The sequence below is a fragment of the Chiloscyllium plagiosum genome, unplaced genomic scaffold, assembly GCF_037043375.1.
Source record: "Chiloscyllium plagiosum isolate Xiang-an unplaced genomic scaffold, Cpla_swu_hap1 HiC_scaffold_31, whole genome shotgun sequence".
NCBI classification, from domain to species: domain Eukaryota; kingdom Metazoa; phylum Chordata; class Chondrichthyes; order Orectolobiformes; family Hemiscylliidae; genus Chiloscyllium; species Chiloscyllium plagiosum.
Window position 1 is genome coordinate 64,062,267 of NW_028270169.1, and position 14,155 is coordinate 64,076,421.

Below are 14,155 nucleotides of genomic sequence, written 5' to 3' on the forward strand. Positions count from 1 at the left end.
GCACCTCTTATTGGTCTAAGTATTAATACCCCTCCTACTGGCTTCGAATGGACTACAAATCCGGTGGTATAAGATGAACTAATTCCTCCTGCTGGTTGAAGATGCACCAGTACCTGTCACTGGTGTACACTTAGCTAGCACTATCTGCAATAGCCCCTGCTCGTCCTATATGGTGCTCAAGCACCCACTGTTGGTCTAGGATTCACTAGGGCTTCCTCTTGGTTTATGGTGCATAAACACCTTCTGTTGGTTAACGTTGAGTTAGCACTTCTTGTACCAACTATCTTGCAATAGTTCCTCCAGTTGACTGGTGCATTAGCATCTCCTGTTGGTCTCTGGAACATTAGCACCCCAGACTTGTCTCTTGTGAGCTAACACCTCCTGCTGGTTGATGAGCCAAGTATCTCTTGCCTCCCTGTGATCCATTACCACCACAGGCTAATCTCTGGTTTATTAACACCTCTGGGTAGTCTGAGATGGGCCAATACCTCCTGAAGTCTATTATGTGCTGCTGTTTCATGCTCCTTTAATACCGGATATCACAAGGCTCAAGGAAGTGGATCTTCAATTAGCTGAACAGTGATTGGAAGGACCAACAAAAACTCTCAGATTTCCTGAGCTCAGTTTGGTGCCCCTCCCATCTGAAGGTGAGCAGTGTCACATGAAGAATGCCAAGGTCACTTTGCCCTTCACGGTGGCCATATGCCCATCACATTAACTCTGTCTGGGATGAGTGCAGGTTTATGATGTGACAGATGTTTAACTGGAGAAATTCAAGCTAGTCAGGCTGTGCTCTGATGTACAAAAACAGAAGTTGCTGGAAAATCTCAGCAGATCTGGCAATATCTGTGAAGAGAAATCAGAGTTAACGTTTTGGGTCTGGTGATCCTTTCTCAAAACCTCCTAAGAAAGGGTCACTGGACCGAAAACGTTAACTCTGATTTCTCTTCACAGATACTGCCAGATCTGCTGATCTTTTCCAATAGTTTCTATTTTTGTTTCTGATTTACAGCATCTGTGGTTCTTTCGGATTTTAATTAGTGTGCTCTGGTGGAATCTGGAGATGATCACTGTACCTGAAGGAGATATTTAAAAGAACATAGAACAGTACAGCATAAAACAGGCCATTCAGCCCACGATGTTGTGCCGACCATTGATCCTCATATAAGGTACGAACCCTCAAATTTCTGTGACCATATGTATGTCGAGGAGTCTCTTAAATGTCCCCAATGACCTCGCTTCCACAACTGCTGCTGGCAACGCATTCCATGCTCTCACAACTCTCTGTGTAAAGAACCCGCCTCTGACACCCCCTCTATACTTTCTGCCAAACAGCTTAAAACTATGACCCCTCCTGTTAAAAGTTTCTGCCCTGGGAAAAAGTCACTGGCTATCAACTCTATCTATGCCTCTCATTATCTTGTACACCTCAATTAGGTCCCCTCTCTTTCTTCTTTTTTCCAATGAAAAAAGTCCGAGCTCAGTCAACCTCTCCTTATAAGATAAGCCCTCCAGACCAGGCAGCATTCTGGTAAACCTCTCTGAACCCTCTCCAAAGCATCCACATCTTTCCTATAATAGGGCGACCAGAACTGGACACAGTATTCCAAGTGCGGTCGAACCAAAGTTTTATAGAGCTGCAACAAGATCTCACGACTCTTAAACTCAATCCCCCTGTTAATGAAAGCCAAAACACCATGTGCTTTCTTAACAACCCTGTCTACTTGGGTAGCCATTTTAAGGGATCTATGTACCTGCACACCAAGATCCCTCTGTTCTTCCACACTGCCAAGAATCCTGTCTTTAATCCTGTACTCAGCTTTCAAATTCGACCTTCGAAAATGCATCACCTCGCATTTATACAGGATAGTTGTGTGATGGTATGATTAGCCAGTGTTAAACTAATCTCATTTAAGCACAACATAGGGCTCCTTTCCAGCAATACTTACTGGATATATTATTATAAACATTCTGCAATATTTGCTAGAATCATATTGAACAGTATATTTGAATAGTAACTCATTATTTGTGTTAGGTTTACCTGCTGAGAGTAGGGGTATTAAGTCTTGGGTCTGTGAAGATGCAGTTGAGGGAAATGACTCCTCTTCTGGGTTCACGGGCTTGTGTTCCCACTTTGATGCAAAACAAAGTGACTGTACTTGGGGTAAAGTGACTTGCTGCATATGAGCCTTCAGTTGCATAGAAGGAACTGTTACAGAGGTTGATGGACCAGTGTCTGAAGGAGACAGGGTCATGGCTGGGGGGAATCTTAAAGCTGAGCATTGCTGGGTGAAAGGTGATAGGGCAGAGCCAGTGGTGACTGGGGGAAACATGTCAGTTCCAGATCGGTATTTTGGATTCTGAAGAGGCCTCGGACAAGGTAATGGTTCTTGCTGACTGATTACTGTAGAACTTGGTTCAGGCAGCATTGTGCTGCAGCAGGAAGCTTTGCAAGGAGACTGAGCTGTGATGCTGTCTGGAAATAGATATCCTGGTCTCTGTTCATAATAAGCTGGTGGCTGGAATTTTGAGCCAGAAGTAGCATTGTGGCTGTCGACAGACACTGTGGAGCCAGGGAAAATCTGGTTGGAGATTGCGGCTGTATTAATGGTCAGGGTAAACCCAGGATCCGAGAGGATGTCTACCTGCAAAACAAGATGAGAATCTGCGTGTTTCAATGTTGCATTGTCTTGGGAGATTTTACTATTAAACCACTACCCAAGTGCCTTGTCGGAATGTGTATTCTGCTCTGTGGAACAATTCATTGAAAAGGCCAATATGTGGAAGCAGGATTTTCCAAGAACAGCAGAAGTTCACATTCATCCAAATTCAGTCTGGGGAAATATCCAAGAACAAGGAAAATAAATGTGACTCATTAAAGATCTGTGAAAATCGGTCAAGTGACTTGTTCAGAATTATACAGCTGAGAAACCTCAATAAAATATGTTTTAGGTAAGACTTAGTGGTCACCTTAACACCTAGATCAAGCAATAGGGTTAAAATTTCAATAAGGGAAACCCCCAATCTCACCTCTGAGTCTTGGTCTGAACAGGGAGACAGTGAGGACTGCAGATGCTGGAGATCAGAGTTGAGAGTGTGGTGCTGGAAAAGCACAGCAGGTCAGGTCAGGCAGCATCTGAGGAGCAGGAAAATCAACATTTCGGGCCAGAGCCCTTCATCAGGAATGAGGCTGGGAGCCTCTGGGATGGAGAGATAAATGGGAGAGGGGTGGGGCTGGGGAGATGGTAGATAAGAATGCAATAGGTGGATGGGGGGTGAAGGTGATAGGTCAGAGAGGAAGTGGAACGGATAGATGGGAAGGAAGATTGACAGGTGGGACAGGTCATGAGGATGGTGTTGAGCTGGAAGGTTGGAACTGGAGTAAGGTGGTGGGAGGGGAAATGAGGAAACTGGTGAAGTCTGCATTGATGCCCTGGGGTTGAAGGGTCACGAGGCGGAAGATAAGACATTCTTCCTCCAGGCGTTGGGTGCTGAGAGAGTGGCGATGGAGGAGGCCCAGGTCCTGCATGTCCTTGGCAGAGCGGGAGGGGCAGTTGAAATGTTCAGCCACAGGGCGGTGGAGTTGGTTGGTGCGTGTGTCCTGGAGATGTTCCCTAAAGCAGTCTGTGAGGAGGTGTCCAGTCTCCCCAATGTAGAGGAGACTGCATCAGGAGCAACGGATACTTCACCAACTTCATCAACTTCCAGTCTGACCTTAAATTCACCTGGACCATCTCAGACACCTCCCTCCCCTTCCTGGACCTCTCCATCTCCAATGGTGACAGACTCAACATTGACATTTTCTTACAAACCCACCGACTCCCACAGCTAACGGGATTACACCTCCTCCCACCCTGCCCCTGCAAAACGTCTATTCCCTATTCCCAATTTCTCCGCCTCCGCTGCATCTGCTCCCAGGAGGACCAGTTCCACCACAGATCACACCAGGTTGCCTCCTTCTTTAAAGACCAAGGTTTCCCCTCCCACGTGGTTGAAGATGCCTCCAAAGCATCTCACCCACATCCCACACCTCTGCCCTCGAACCCCACCCCTCCATCGCGCAACAAGGACAGAACCTTCCTCGTCCTTACCTTCCACCCCATAAATCACATCATCCGCTGACATTTCCGCCACCTACAAACGGACCCCACTACCAGGGATAAACTTCCCTCCCCACCCCTATCCGCTTTCCATAAAGACCGTTCCCTCTGTGACTCCCTGGTCAGGTCCACGCAACCCAACAACCCACCCTCCCGTCCTGGCACCTTCCCCTGCCATCGCAGGAATTACAAAACCTGCGCCCACACCTTCCCCCTCACCTCCATCACAGGCCCTAAAGGAGTCTTCCACATCCATCAAAGTTTCCCCTACACTTCCACACATTTCATTTATTGTATCCGTTGCTCCCAATGCTGTCTCTTCTACATTGGGGAGATTGGATGCCTTCTCGCAGAGCACTTTGGGGAACATCTCCGGGACACCCGCACCAATCAACCCCACCGCCTCAAGGCTGAACATTTCAACTCCCCTCCCACTCTGCCGAGGACAGGGAGGTCCTGGGCCCCCCCCATCGGCATTCCTTCACCACCTGACGCCTGGAGGAAGACTGCCTTATCTTCCGCCGTGGGACCCTTCAACCCCAGGGCATCAATGTGGACTTCACCAGTTTTCTCATTTCCCCTCCAACCACCTTATCCCAGTCCCAACCTTCCAGCTCAGCACCATCCTCGTTACCTGCCCCACCTATCAATCTTCCTTCCCACCTAACCGCTCCACCCTCCTCTCCGACCTATCACCTTCACCCCCACCTCCATCCACCTGTTGCACTTATAGCTACCTTCTCCCCAGCCCAACCTTCCTCCTATTAATCTCTCTACCCTGAGGCTCCCAGCCTCATTCCTGATGAAGGGTTCTGGCCTTAAATGTCAACTTTCTTGCTCCTCGGATGCTGCTTGACCTGCTGTGCTTTTCCAGCAACACAATCTCATCTCTTGTTCTGAACAGACTGAAGCCCAGGAGGACAACCCAGCAGACAGGACGAGAGATCAGCCAGGAAGTGGGATCGGGATGCCAGCCCAGGAGATAGGGCTGGGAGATAACTCCAGGAGGCGGGTTTGGGATGCAGGGCTTCAAGACGGGCCTTTGGAGGTGAGATGTTTAGATTAGATTAGATTAGATTAGATTACATTACAGTATGGAAACAGGCCCTTCGGCCCAACAAGTCCACACCGACCCGCCGAAGCGCAACCCACCCATACCCCTACATTTACCCCTATATCTAACACTACGGGCAATTTAGCATGGCCAATTCACCTGACCTGCACATCTTTGGACTGTGGGAGGAAACCGGAGCACCCGGAGGAAACCCACGCAGACACGGGGAGAACGTGCAAACTCCACACAGTCAGTCGCCTGAGTCGGGAATTGAACCCGGGTCTCTGGCGCTGCGAGGCAGCAGTGCTAACCACTGTGCCACCGTGCCGCCATGTTGATGCCCATGTTTGCCTTACAGCTCTGTGCTCTCCCCATGTTTTGTGGGTTCCTCCGTGTGCTCTGGTTTCCTCCCACAGTTCAAAGATGTGCAAGTTAGATGGATTGGCCGTGTCAGGGATGCTCAGCCTAGTGGGTCCACCATAGTAAATGTGGGATTATGGGATGCTTTTCAGAGGGTCAGTGCAGACTCAATGGGCCAAATGGCCTCTTTCAGTATTGTTAGGATTCTATTATTAATAGCATATCCACTAGTGATAAAACATATGCATAATATACAGCACGGTTCACAGCTCAGATTGATTGTACAGAAATAATAACATACAAGTTATTGTCACGGAGCAGGTGCAGATGATACAAGACACACGATAATCACATACCATCATCACGAGGGAATAAAGTAATGTTACACAGAAGAGTTTAGAGATTCTGCTGTATAAGCCTTAATGTTTTATTTTTATTCTGTCAGTGTGATAAAACTGAGAAATAAAGCAAAATGAATGATGAATTTGGCATCTTTAACACAACTGTGAACAGTTCAGAAAGATGTTGTTTGAGCCATATATGTGTGTTATGTGTTATTAGTACAGGGTGGAAAAAATTGAATGCTCATTAACTTGGCAGTAAAACATGAAGAATATTGCTTCAAAATGGAAGTCAGAAACATCAAGATATATTTAACAGAGCTGACCTGTGGATGCTGATTGCCATGCAGCATATTTTCTGCTGGGACAGTGTAGGTTACTGCTCCAAAGGGGTTAGTGGACAAGTTCGAAAGGTGACTGTGCTCTGGAAAGGAATTGGCTGAGTGTGGATGATGGGGACCAGTGAACAAACCTGAGGAAGAAGATGCACAGTTTAGGTCACAAAGCTCCACATAACAACGGTTGAGAATTATTTATTTCTCTGTGACGAGGATCTATAATTCATTCAACAAACGTTTTTCCAAACTTCTGACACAATGTTGAGGACTTTAGTTAAGTCCCTTGGAGTCAAGGCACTGACTCTCTCAGCTGTTCTTGCATCTCAACATCTTCGCTTTGTATTCTCTTCAAGGATAGTCATTTTCTCCTGTTATTACCTGATCAGAGCTGGATCTAGAGTACAATGCTGCCCGATTTATAATCTATTGAAAAAAAAATCCAGTTCTTCAGACACTAAAAATCCTGCTGGACATTCCAGTATTTTCGATTTTGACTCCAGGTTTCTAACCTGTGTGCACTTGTTTAGTTTATGTACCCAATGTTTTCTGCACATTTTCACTGCCGTGTTCTGGGGAGTTTGCTACTATTGGAAAGTGGAGGATTGGAGACTGACCAGGAGAACACTGTAATTATCTAATTGAGAGGTAACAATAACGAAGATGAGTATATCAGCTGGAAATGAGTTGAACACAAGCAGGCAAAATTATGAAAAAAAGGAAGTACCAAACAGATCAATTAGCAGTTAAAATATTAACAATCTCCACTGAGTGTTCACTCAGGGGTAGCCCCAGGCAATCTTATTGATACTAATATAATGCTTTGAATGGTTTAAGGCAATAAGTTGGAGGTAAATGATACCAACCTGATTTTCACCCATAAGCGCTAGGAAATTACCACCTTCAACCAGAGAGAATCTAATTATTTCCACTGGTGTTCAAAGGCACTACTATTACTGAATCACTCACTATTAACAATCTGGGGTGTTGCAATTGACAAGAAACTGACCTGGACCAATCATATAAATATTGAGCTATAGGAGAAGGTCAGATGCTTCAAATTCTGTGATGTGTAACTCAGCACCTGCCTCCCCAGAGGCTGCCTACCAGAGACAACGCGTGTTTCACGAGTGTGGCACAAAAGGTTCGACTTATCTGGATGAGCGCAGTTCCAACAAGAAGTTCAAATCATCCAAGGTGAAGCAACCTGCTTAATCATCACTACTTTACCACTTTAAATATTCACTCCCTTGACCAATGCACAATGGCAGCTAAAATCTAAGTCTAAATCTAAAATCCAAACCTGTATACCATCTTCAAAATGGAATGCAGCAACTCAGCAAAGTTTCTTTGACAGCACTTTCCAAACCCACAACCTTCCTCCCAACCACAAATCTGCCAGACTTGGGACAGTAACACTATTCCTCTCCTGTTGCTGTTAAGAATACTAAAACTCTTGCCCTCCTCCAACTGGACTGGAATTGCGATTGGCCAGTAACAACCACATCCCTTGAATGGATTAAAAGTAAGTTATGCAGACAAACTGTTAGAAACTAAGTTTATTTTCCTTGGAGAAAGTGAGGACTCCAGATGCTGGAGATCAGAGTCGAGAGTATGGCACTGGGAAACTACAGCAGGTCAGGCAGCATCCGAGGAGCAGGAGAATCAATGTTTTGGGCATAAGGAATGCTGCCTGACCGACTGTGATTTTTTTCAGCATTGCATTCTTGGACTTTGTTTTCCTTGAAGCAGAGAAGTTAAGAAGAAATTTATTGGTGTTGTGTCTTTTGAAAGGGTTCTTTAAATTAATGAAAGGATCTTGATAATCTGAGCAAGAAGGACTCGTTTCCAATAGTAGAAGGGTCGAGAACTAGAGAATACAGATTTCAGACAAATGACAAAAGAGTTAGTGAAATAATGAGAGAGCTTTTGAAGCTGAGTTTTATAATCTGAACTGAGAGATTTAGAGAAGCAGATTTACTAATAACTTTCAGAAGAAAATTGAAGGTTGAAGAATCCCAGGGCTGTGGGAAAGAGCAGGGGTGTGGGATGAAATGGACAGTGTTACAAAGATGTTTTAGAGTCAATTATTTTTAAATGATTTAAGTTTGGAAGGATTGTAGAAAAATGATTTATTTCAAATTTTGTAGTTTCTGTAAACGAGGCCATGTGGAAGTTGGATATTTTTTGTTCACTGGCCTTCCTAGAAATACATAATTGGTGATAACTGCTTGTTCTGGTAAAGGTGTTTAAACAGTGACTGGATGGAGAACGCTTTAGTGTCTGGGTATATCTGGGGAATAATAGATCAGTGAGAAAAGGCTGCTAAGGTAATCTCTCCTATCGCTTGGAGGCTTGGTGGCACAGTGGTTAGCACTGCTTTTTTTCACACTTCACGTTTTTTAAAAAGCATTTAATTTTGTGATGTTTGATGTGTTACACAAAAATGTATAAACTAGGAGCAGGAGAAGGCAATTCAGCTTCTCAACTCTGCTCCCTCAGATAATACCATCATGGCTGATCTCATCTTGCCTGAACTCCACTTTCTTGCCTGCTCCCCATAACCCTTTAACCCATTACTAGAATAGAAAAGTCTGTATTGTCACATATATTCAGTCAAATTACAGTGCCGACTTACATACAAAAGTACCCAGGCACAACTTCTTTAGTTACAAGATCTTAGACAATAGGGAAATAAAATGTCCAGCATTGCAGAAGTAAAAGTTCAGTACAACAGACCACATCTAGCTTCCAGTCTACATCGGGCCCTGATTCCACATCATGCTGGGAAGCCAGTGCAGAAGGCCAGGACGCCACGTCGGGAGGCCGCTGCGCTAGGCCAGGAGATTGCCACACCAGGAGGCCATGCCAGGAGGCTGGGAAGTCACCTCATCACACTAGGAGGCCACTGCGTCAGCCTGGAGGATGCCATGGCAGGCTGGGAGGCTGCTACGCCACGCCAGAAGGCCGCTGCACCAGACCTGGAGGATGCCACACCAGGCAGGGAGGCTGCTGCAGGAGACCACTATGCCACACCAGAAGTCATTACCGGAGGACGTGAGTTGTTGGTGGAGGCCGGGAATTATCCTGAGGCTGGGAATCGTCCGGGAGGCCTGAGGCTGGGAATCGTCGCCATGAATTGTTGCCAGGAATTATTGCTTGTCAAAGGCGGGGAGTAGTTGGCGGAGGCCTGGAATTGTCACTGGAGGCCAGGAATCATCGCCTGCTCAAGGGAGTAGTCTGCGGAAGCCAGGAATCTTCTCTGGAGGCTGGGAATTGTGGCGAGAGACTGGGAATCACACCCACCAGAGGCCAGGAATCATCACCTGTTAGAGACTAGAAATATTCATTGGAGGCTGGGAATCGTCAGAGGCCATGAGAGAAGAAGATAAAACAGCACTAAGAGGAAGAAAAAGAAGAAAAGGAGAAGAACAGGCAGAGTGGAAGAACTCTGACAGGAGTCTCCTCCTCCGCCGCCATCTTGCTCTGTTTTGTCCATTAACTTACTCAATGTCAGGGCATCCACCTCACTCATAGATTTACCACTCTTTGAGAGAAGTAATTTCGCACATCTCTGTTTTAAATCTATTACTATTTATCCTAAATCTATAACTTCTCATTCTAGATTGCCTTGTACGAAGAGTCACCCTCTCTACATCTACTTTGTCAATTCTCTTTAGAATCTAAACTCATTCATCTAAACTTCAGACAGTATCAGCCTAAACTTCTCAATCTCTCTTCATAACCTCTCATCTCTGGAATGAATCCAGTGAACCTCAATTGAACTTCCCCAGTACAAATAAAACTCGCCAGGGAGCCAAAGATTATCAAGTCACTTCATATTTCATTTTCCTAAAATTAATTCAAGTTTGTGGAAATACCCGGAGTGGTTTCTTTAAAAACACCGTGGATATTGAACTTTTTTTTAAAGCAGGATTTCCTCGAAATCACGTGACTGGTGAGAACTGCTTATTCTGTGAAAGACCTTGCTAGGGCTGGTTGAATTGTGACCAGATGGAGAATACTTTGGTATCTTTAATCACCTGGGGAACACGAAGCCTGTGACAGGGTGCTATCCTTCTGATCTCTCCTATTTCAGTGCTGCGTCTATTAAGACTCCCAGAAATAATCATTTATGATTAGCTCCGTGATGATCCATGTACGGGGAATTGCTAATCAATCTTCTCATGGAGCTCATTGAGTGCGTGTTCCCTTGGTAAGAGGCAAGGGCCTGCCCAACTGGAACTCGTCACCTGAGCCATGTGCTTCAGTGATAGTGTCCCTACTCTTGGACCGGGAGGCCCACATTCAAGTCCCACCTGCTTCAGAGATGTGTATTAATATCTCTGAACAGGTTGGTTAGAAAGATAGGTTAAAAAAAACTTTGTTAAAAAAGAAAGCAGATACATTGTTGCCCTTCCACAGATACGTTCGAGTCTGGGTATTGTTGGAGAGGAAACACATGATGCCCATCAATGCTTTTGATGCTGTTAGAGAGAGGTAGGCACCACGGGGGATAAAGTGCTTTATTTTTCCCTTTTGATTTTCACTCTCTCGAACCATCAAGGGATGGTTTTGATGGTTTACATTGCCCATAACAGGCTGCCCTTGTAAATATCCAATTGGCTGCACAGGGGATTTACTGGCCTTGTAAATGTCCAATTGGCTGCATTGGGGATTTACTGGCCTTGTAAATGTCCAATTGGCTGCACTGGGGATTTACTGGCCTTGTAAATGTCCAATTGGCTGCACTGGGGATTTACTGGCTTTGTAAATGTCCAATTGGCTGCATTGGGGATTTACTGGCCTTGTAAATGTCCAATTGGCTGCACTGGGGATTTACTGCCCTTGTAAATATCCAATTGGCTGCACAGGGGATTTACTGGCCTTGTAAATGTCCAATTGGCTGCATTGGGGATTTACTGGCCTTGTAAATGTCCAATTGGCTGCACTGGGGATTTACTGGCCTTGTAAATGTCCAATTGGCTGCACTGGGGATTTACTGGCCTTGTAAATGTCCAATTGGCTGCACTGGGGATTTACTGGCTTTGTAAATGTCCAATTGGCTGCATTGGTGATTTACTGGCCTTGTAAATGTCCAATTGGCTGCACTGGGGATTTACTGGCTTTGTAAATGTCCAATTGGCTGCACTGGGGATTTACTGGCCTTGTAAATGTCCAATTGGCTGCACTGGGGATTTACTGGCTTTGTAAATATCCAATTGGCTGCACTGGGGATTTACTGGCTTTGTAAATATCCGACTGACTGCACTGGGGATTTACTGGCCTTGTAAATATCCGACTGACTGCACTGGTGATTTACTGGCTTTGTAAATATCCGACTGACTGCACTGGGGATTTACTGGCTTTGTAAATATCCGACTGACTGCACTGGGGATTTACTGGCTTTGTAAATATCCGACTGACTGCACTGGGGATTTACTGGCTTTGTAAATGTCCAATTGGCTGTACTAGGGATTTACTGGCTTTGTAAATATCCGACTGACTGCACTGGGGATTTACTGGCCTTGTAAATATCCGACTGACTGCACTGGGAATTTACTGGCTTTGTAAATATCCGATTGACTGCACTGGGGATTTACTGGCTTTGTAAATATCCGATTGACTGCACTGGGGATTTACTGGCTTTGTAAATATCCGACTGACTGCACTGGGGATTTACTGGCCTTGTAAATATCCGACTGACTGCACTGGGGATTTACTGGCTTTGTAAATATCCGATTGACTGCACTGGGGATTTACTGGCTTTGTAAATATCCGACTGACTGCACTGGGGATTTACTGGCTTTGTAAATATCCGATTGACTGCACTGGGGATTTACTGGCTTTGTAAATATCCGACTGACTGCACTGGGGATTTACAGGCCTTGTAAATATCCGACTGACTGCACTGGGGATTTACTGGCTTTGTAAATATCCGATTGACTGCACTGGGGATTTACTGGCCTTGTAAATATCCGATTGACTGCACTGGGGATTTACTGGCTTTGTAAATATCCGACTGACTGCACTGGGGATTTACAGGCCTTGTAAATATCCGACTGACTGCACTGGGGATTTACTGGCTTTGTAAATATCCGACTGACTGCACTGGGGATTTACTGGCCTTGTAAATATCCGATTGACTGCACTGGGGATTTACTGGCTTTGTAAATATCCGACTGACTGCACTGGGGATTTACTGGCCTTGTAAATATCCGATTGACTGCACTGGGGATTTACTGGCTTTGTAAATATCCGACTGACTGCACTGGGGATTTACAGGCCTTGTAAATATCCGACTGACTGCACTGGGGATTTACTGGTGTTGGTTGATAGTTAAAAACAAAAAAAATTTGACGGTGACTTGGTGTGGGGAAAGCCATTTGGTTGAGTGTAAGAACACTTACAGATATAAAATAAAGCAGGCCCCAGCATGGGTTTGCAGAACTCTCTATTCTGGGCAGAGACTAGCCTGTGTCAACCACAAGGTAGTGGCTCTATTTTGGTAGTCAATAACACCAACAATGTTCCTTTCCAGTCAGGCTTTCTGAGCTACAGGTTCCTTGACTACATAAGTGAAAAAATGCAACAGAACGACAGACGTCAAAACATTCTATGCTTTAGCCGTTTTGCCTCGGAGAATAACCCAAGGGCCAGCAAATTTCCATTTAAAGTGAACCTCTGCGGAGAGAACTTGATTTTCATTCCCTTTACCTGCTTCTGTGAGCATGCATATGTGTGTTTTGGGTTTAGAGGGATAAACATTTATAATTCCATTTTTGGTGTATGTTAACCTCTTCAAATTTTTTTCAAATATTCTCTTTCAAAGAACTAGCAGTGAAGTGATGGGCAAAAGTGCCTCTTTAAGTGTTGCAGGATTCTGTGACAACAGAATGAAGGGTTAGCGACTTATGAGAAGATTTGTAGCTCAGGTTGAGGTTCTGGATGTAGGTTTGCTCGATGAGCTGGAAGGCTCATTTTCAGACTTTCGTCATTATACTGGGTAAAATCTTCAGTGAGCCTCTGAATGAAGCTCTGATGGTGTAGCCCTCTTTCTATTTATATGGTTGGGTTTTCTTGGGTCGATGACGTCATTTCTGGTGGTGACATCATTTCCTATGGTGATGTCATTTCCTATTCTTTTTCTCAGGAGGTGGTAAATGGGATCCAAGTCAAAGTGTTTGTTGACAGAGTTCCGGTTGGAATGCCATACTTATTCTTGTGCGTGTCTCTGTTTGGCTTGTCCTAGGATGGATGTATTGTCCCAGTCGAATTCTTGTCCTTCCTCATGTGTATGTAAGGATACTAGTGAGACTGGGTCATGTCGTTTTGTGGCTAGTTGATGGTCATGTATCCTGGTGGCTAGTTTTCTGTCTGCTTGTTCAATGTAGTGTTTGTAACAGTTCTTGCAAGGTATTTGTAGATGATATGAGTTTTGCTTGCTGTCTGTCTAGGATCTTTCAAGTTCATTAGCTGCTGTTTTAGTGTGTTGGTGGGTTTGTGGGCTACCATGATGCCAAGGGGTTTGAGTAGTCTGGCAGTCATTTCTGATTCGGAGATGCCGGTGTTGGACTGGGGTGTACAAAGTTAAAAATCACACAACACCAGGTTATAGTCCAACAGGTTTAATTGGAAGCACACTAGCTTTCGGAGCGATGATCCTTCATCAGGTGATTGTGGAGGGCTCGATCGTAACAGAATTTATAGCAAAAATTTGCAGTTTGATGTAACTGAAATTATACATTGAACAGTCAATCAATTCTTCTATGTATAATTTCAGTTACATCACACTGCAAATTTTTGCTATAAATTCTGTGTTACGATCGAGCCCTCCACAATCACCTGATGAAGGAGCGTCGCTCCGAAAGCTAGTGTGCTTCCAATTAAACCTGTTGGACTATAACCTGGTGTTGTGTGATTTTTAACTTTTAGTCATTTCTGAGATGTCTTTGATGTTGGGGA

The 14,155-nt window shown here is 44.9% G+C and overlaps 1 protein-coding gene across 1 annotated transcript in view; it reads right to left on the reverse strand.

Moving 5' to 3' along the window:
- The window catches only part of mlxipl (MLX interacting protein like), a 240,718-nt gene that overhangs the window by 73,123 nt on the left and 153,440 nt on the right, over positions 1 to 14,155 (reverse strand). The window contains exons 8-9 of the mRNA XM_087977196.1: positions 6,182 to 6,327; positions 2,042 to 2,645 (exon numbers count right to left, since the gene is read on the reverse strand). Of these exons, the coding sequence (XP_087833322.1) occupies positions 2,042 to 2,645; positions 6,182 to 6,327 (750 nt within the window). The remainder of the gene's footprint in view (positions 1 to 2,041; positions 2,646 to 6,181; positions 6,328 to 14,155) is intronic.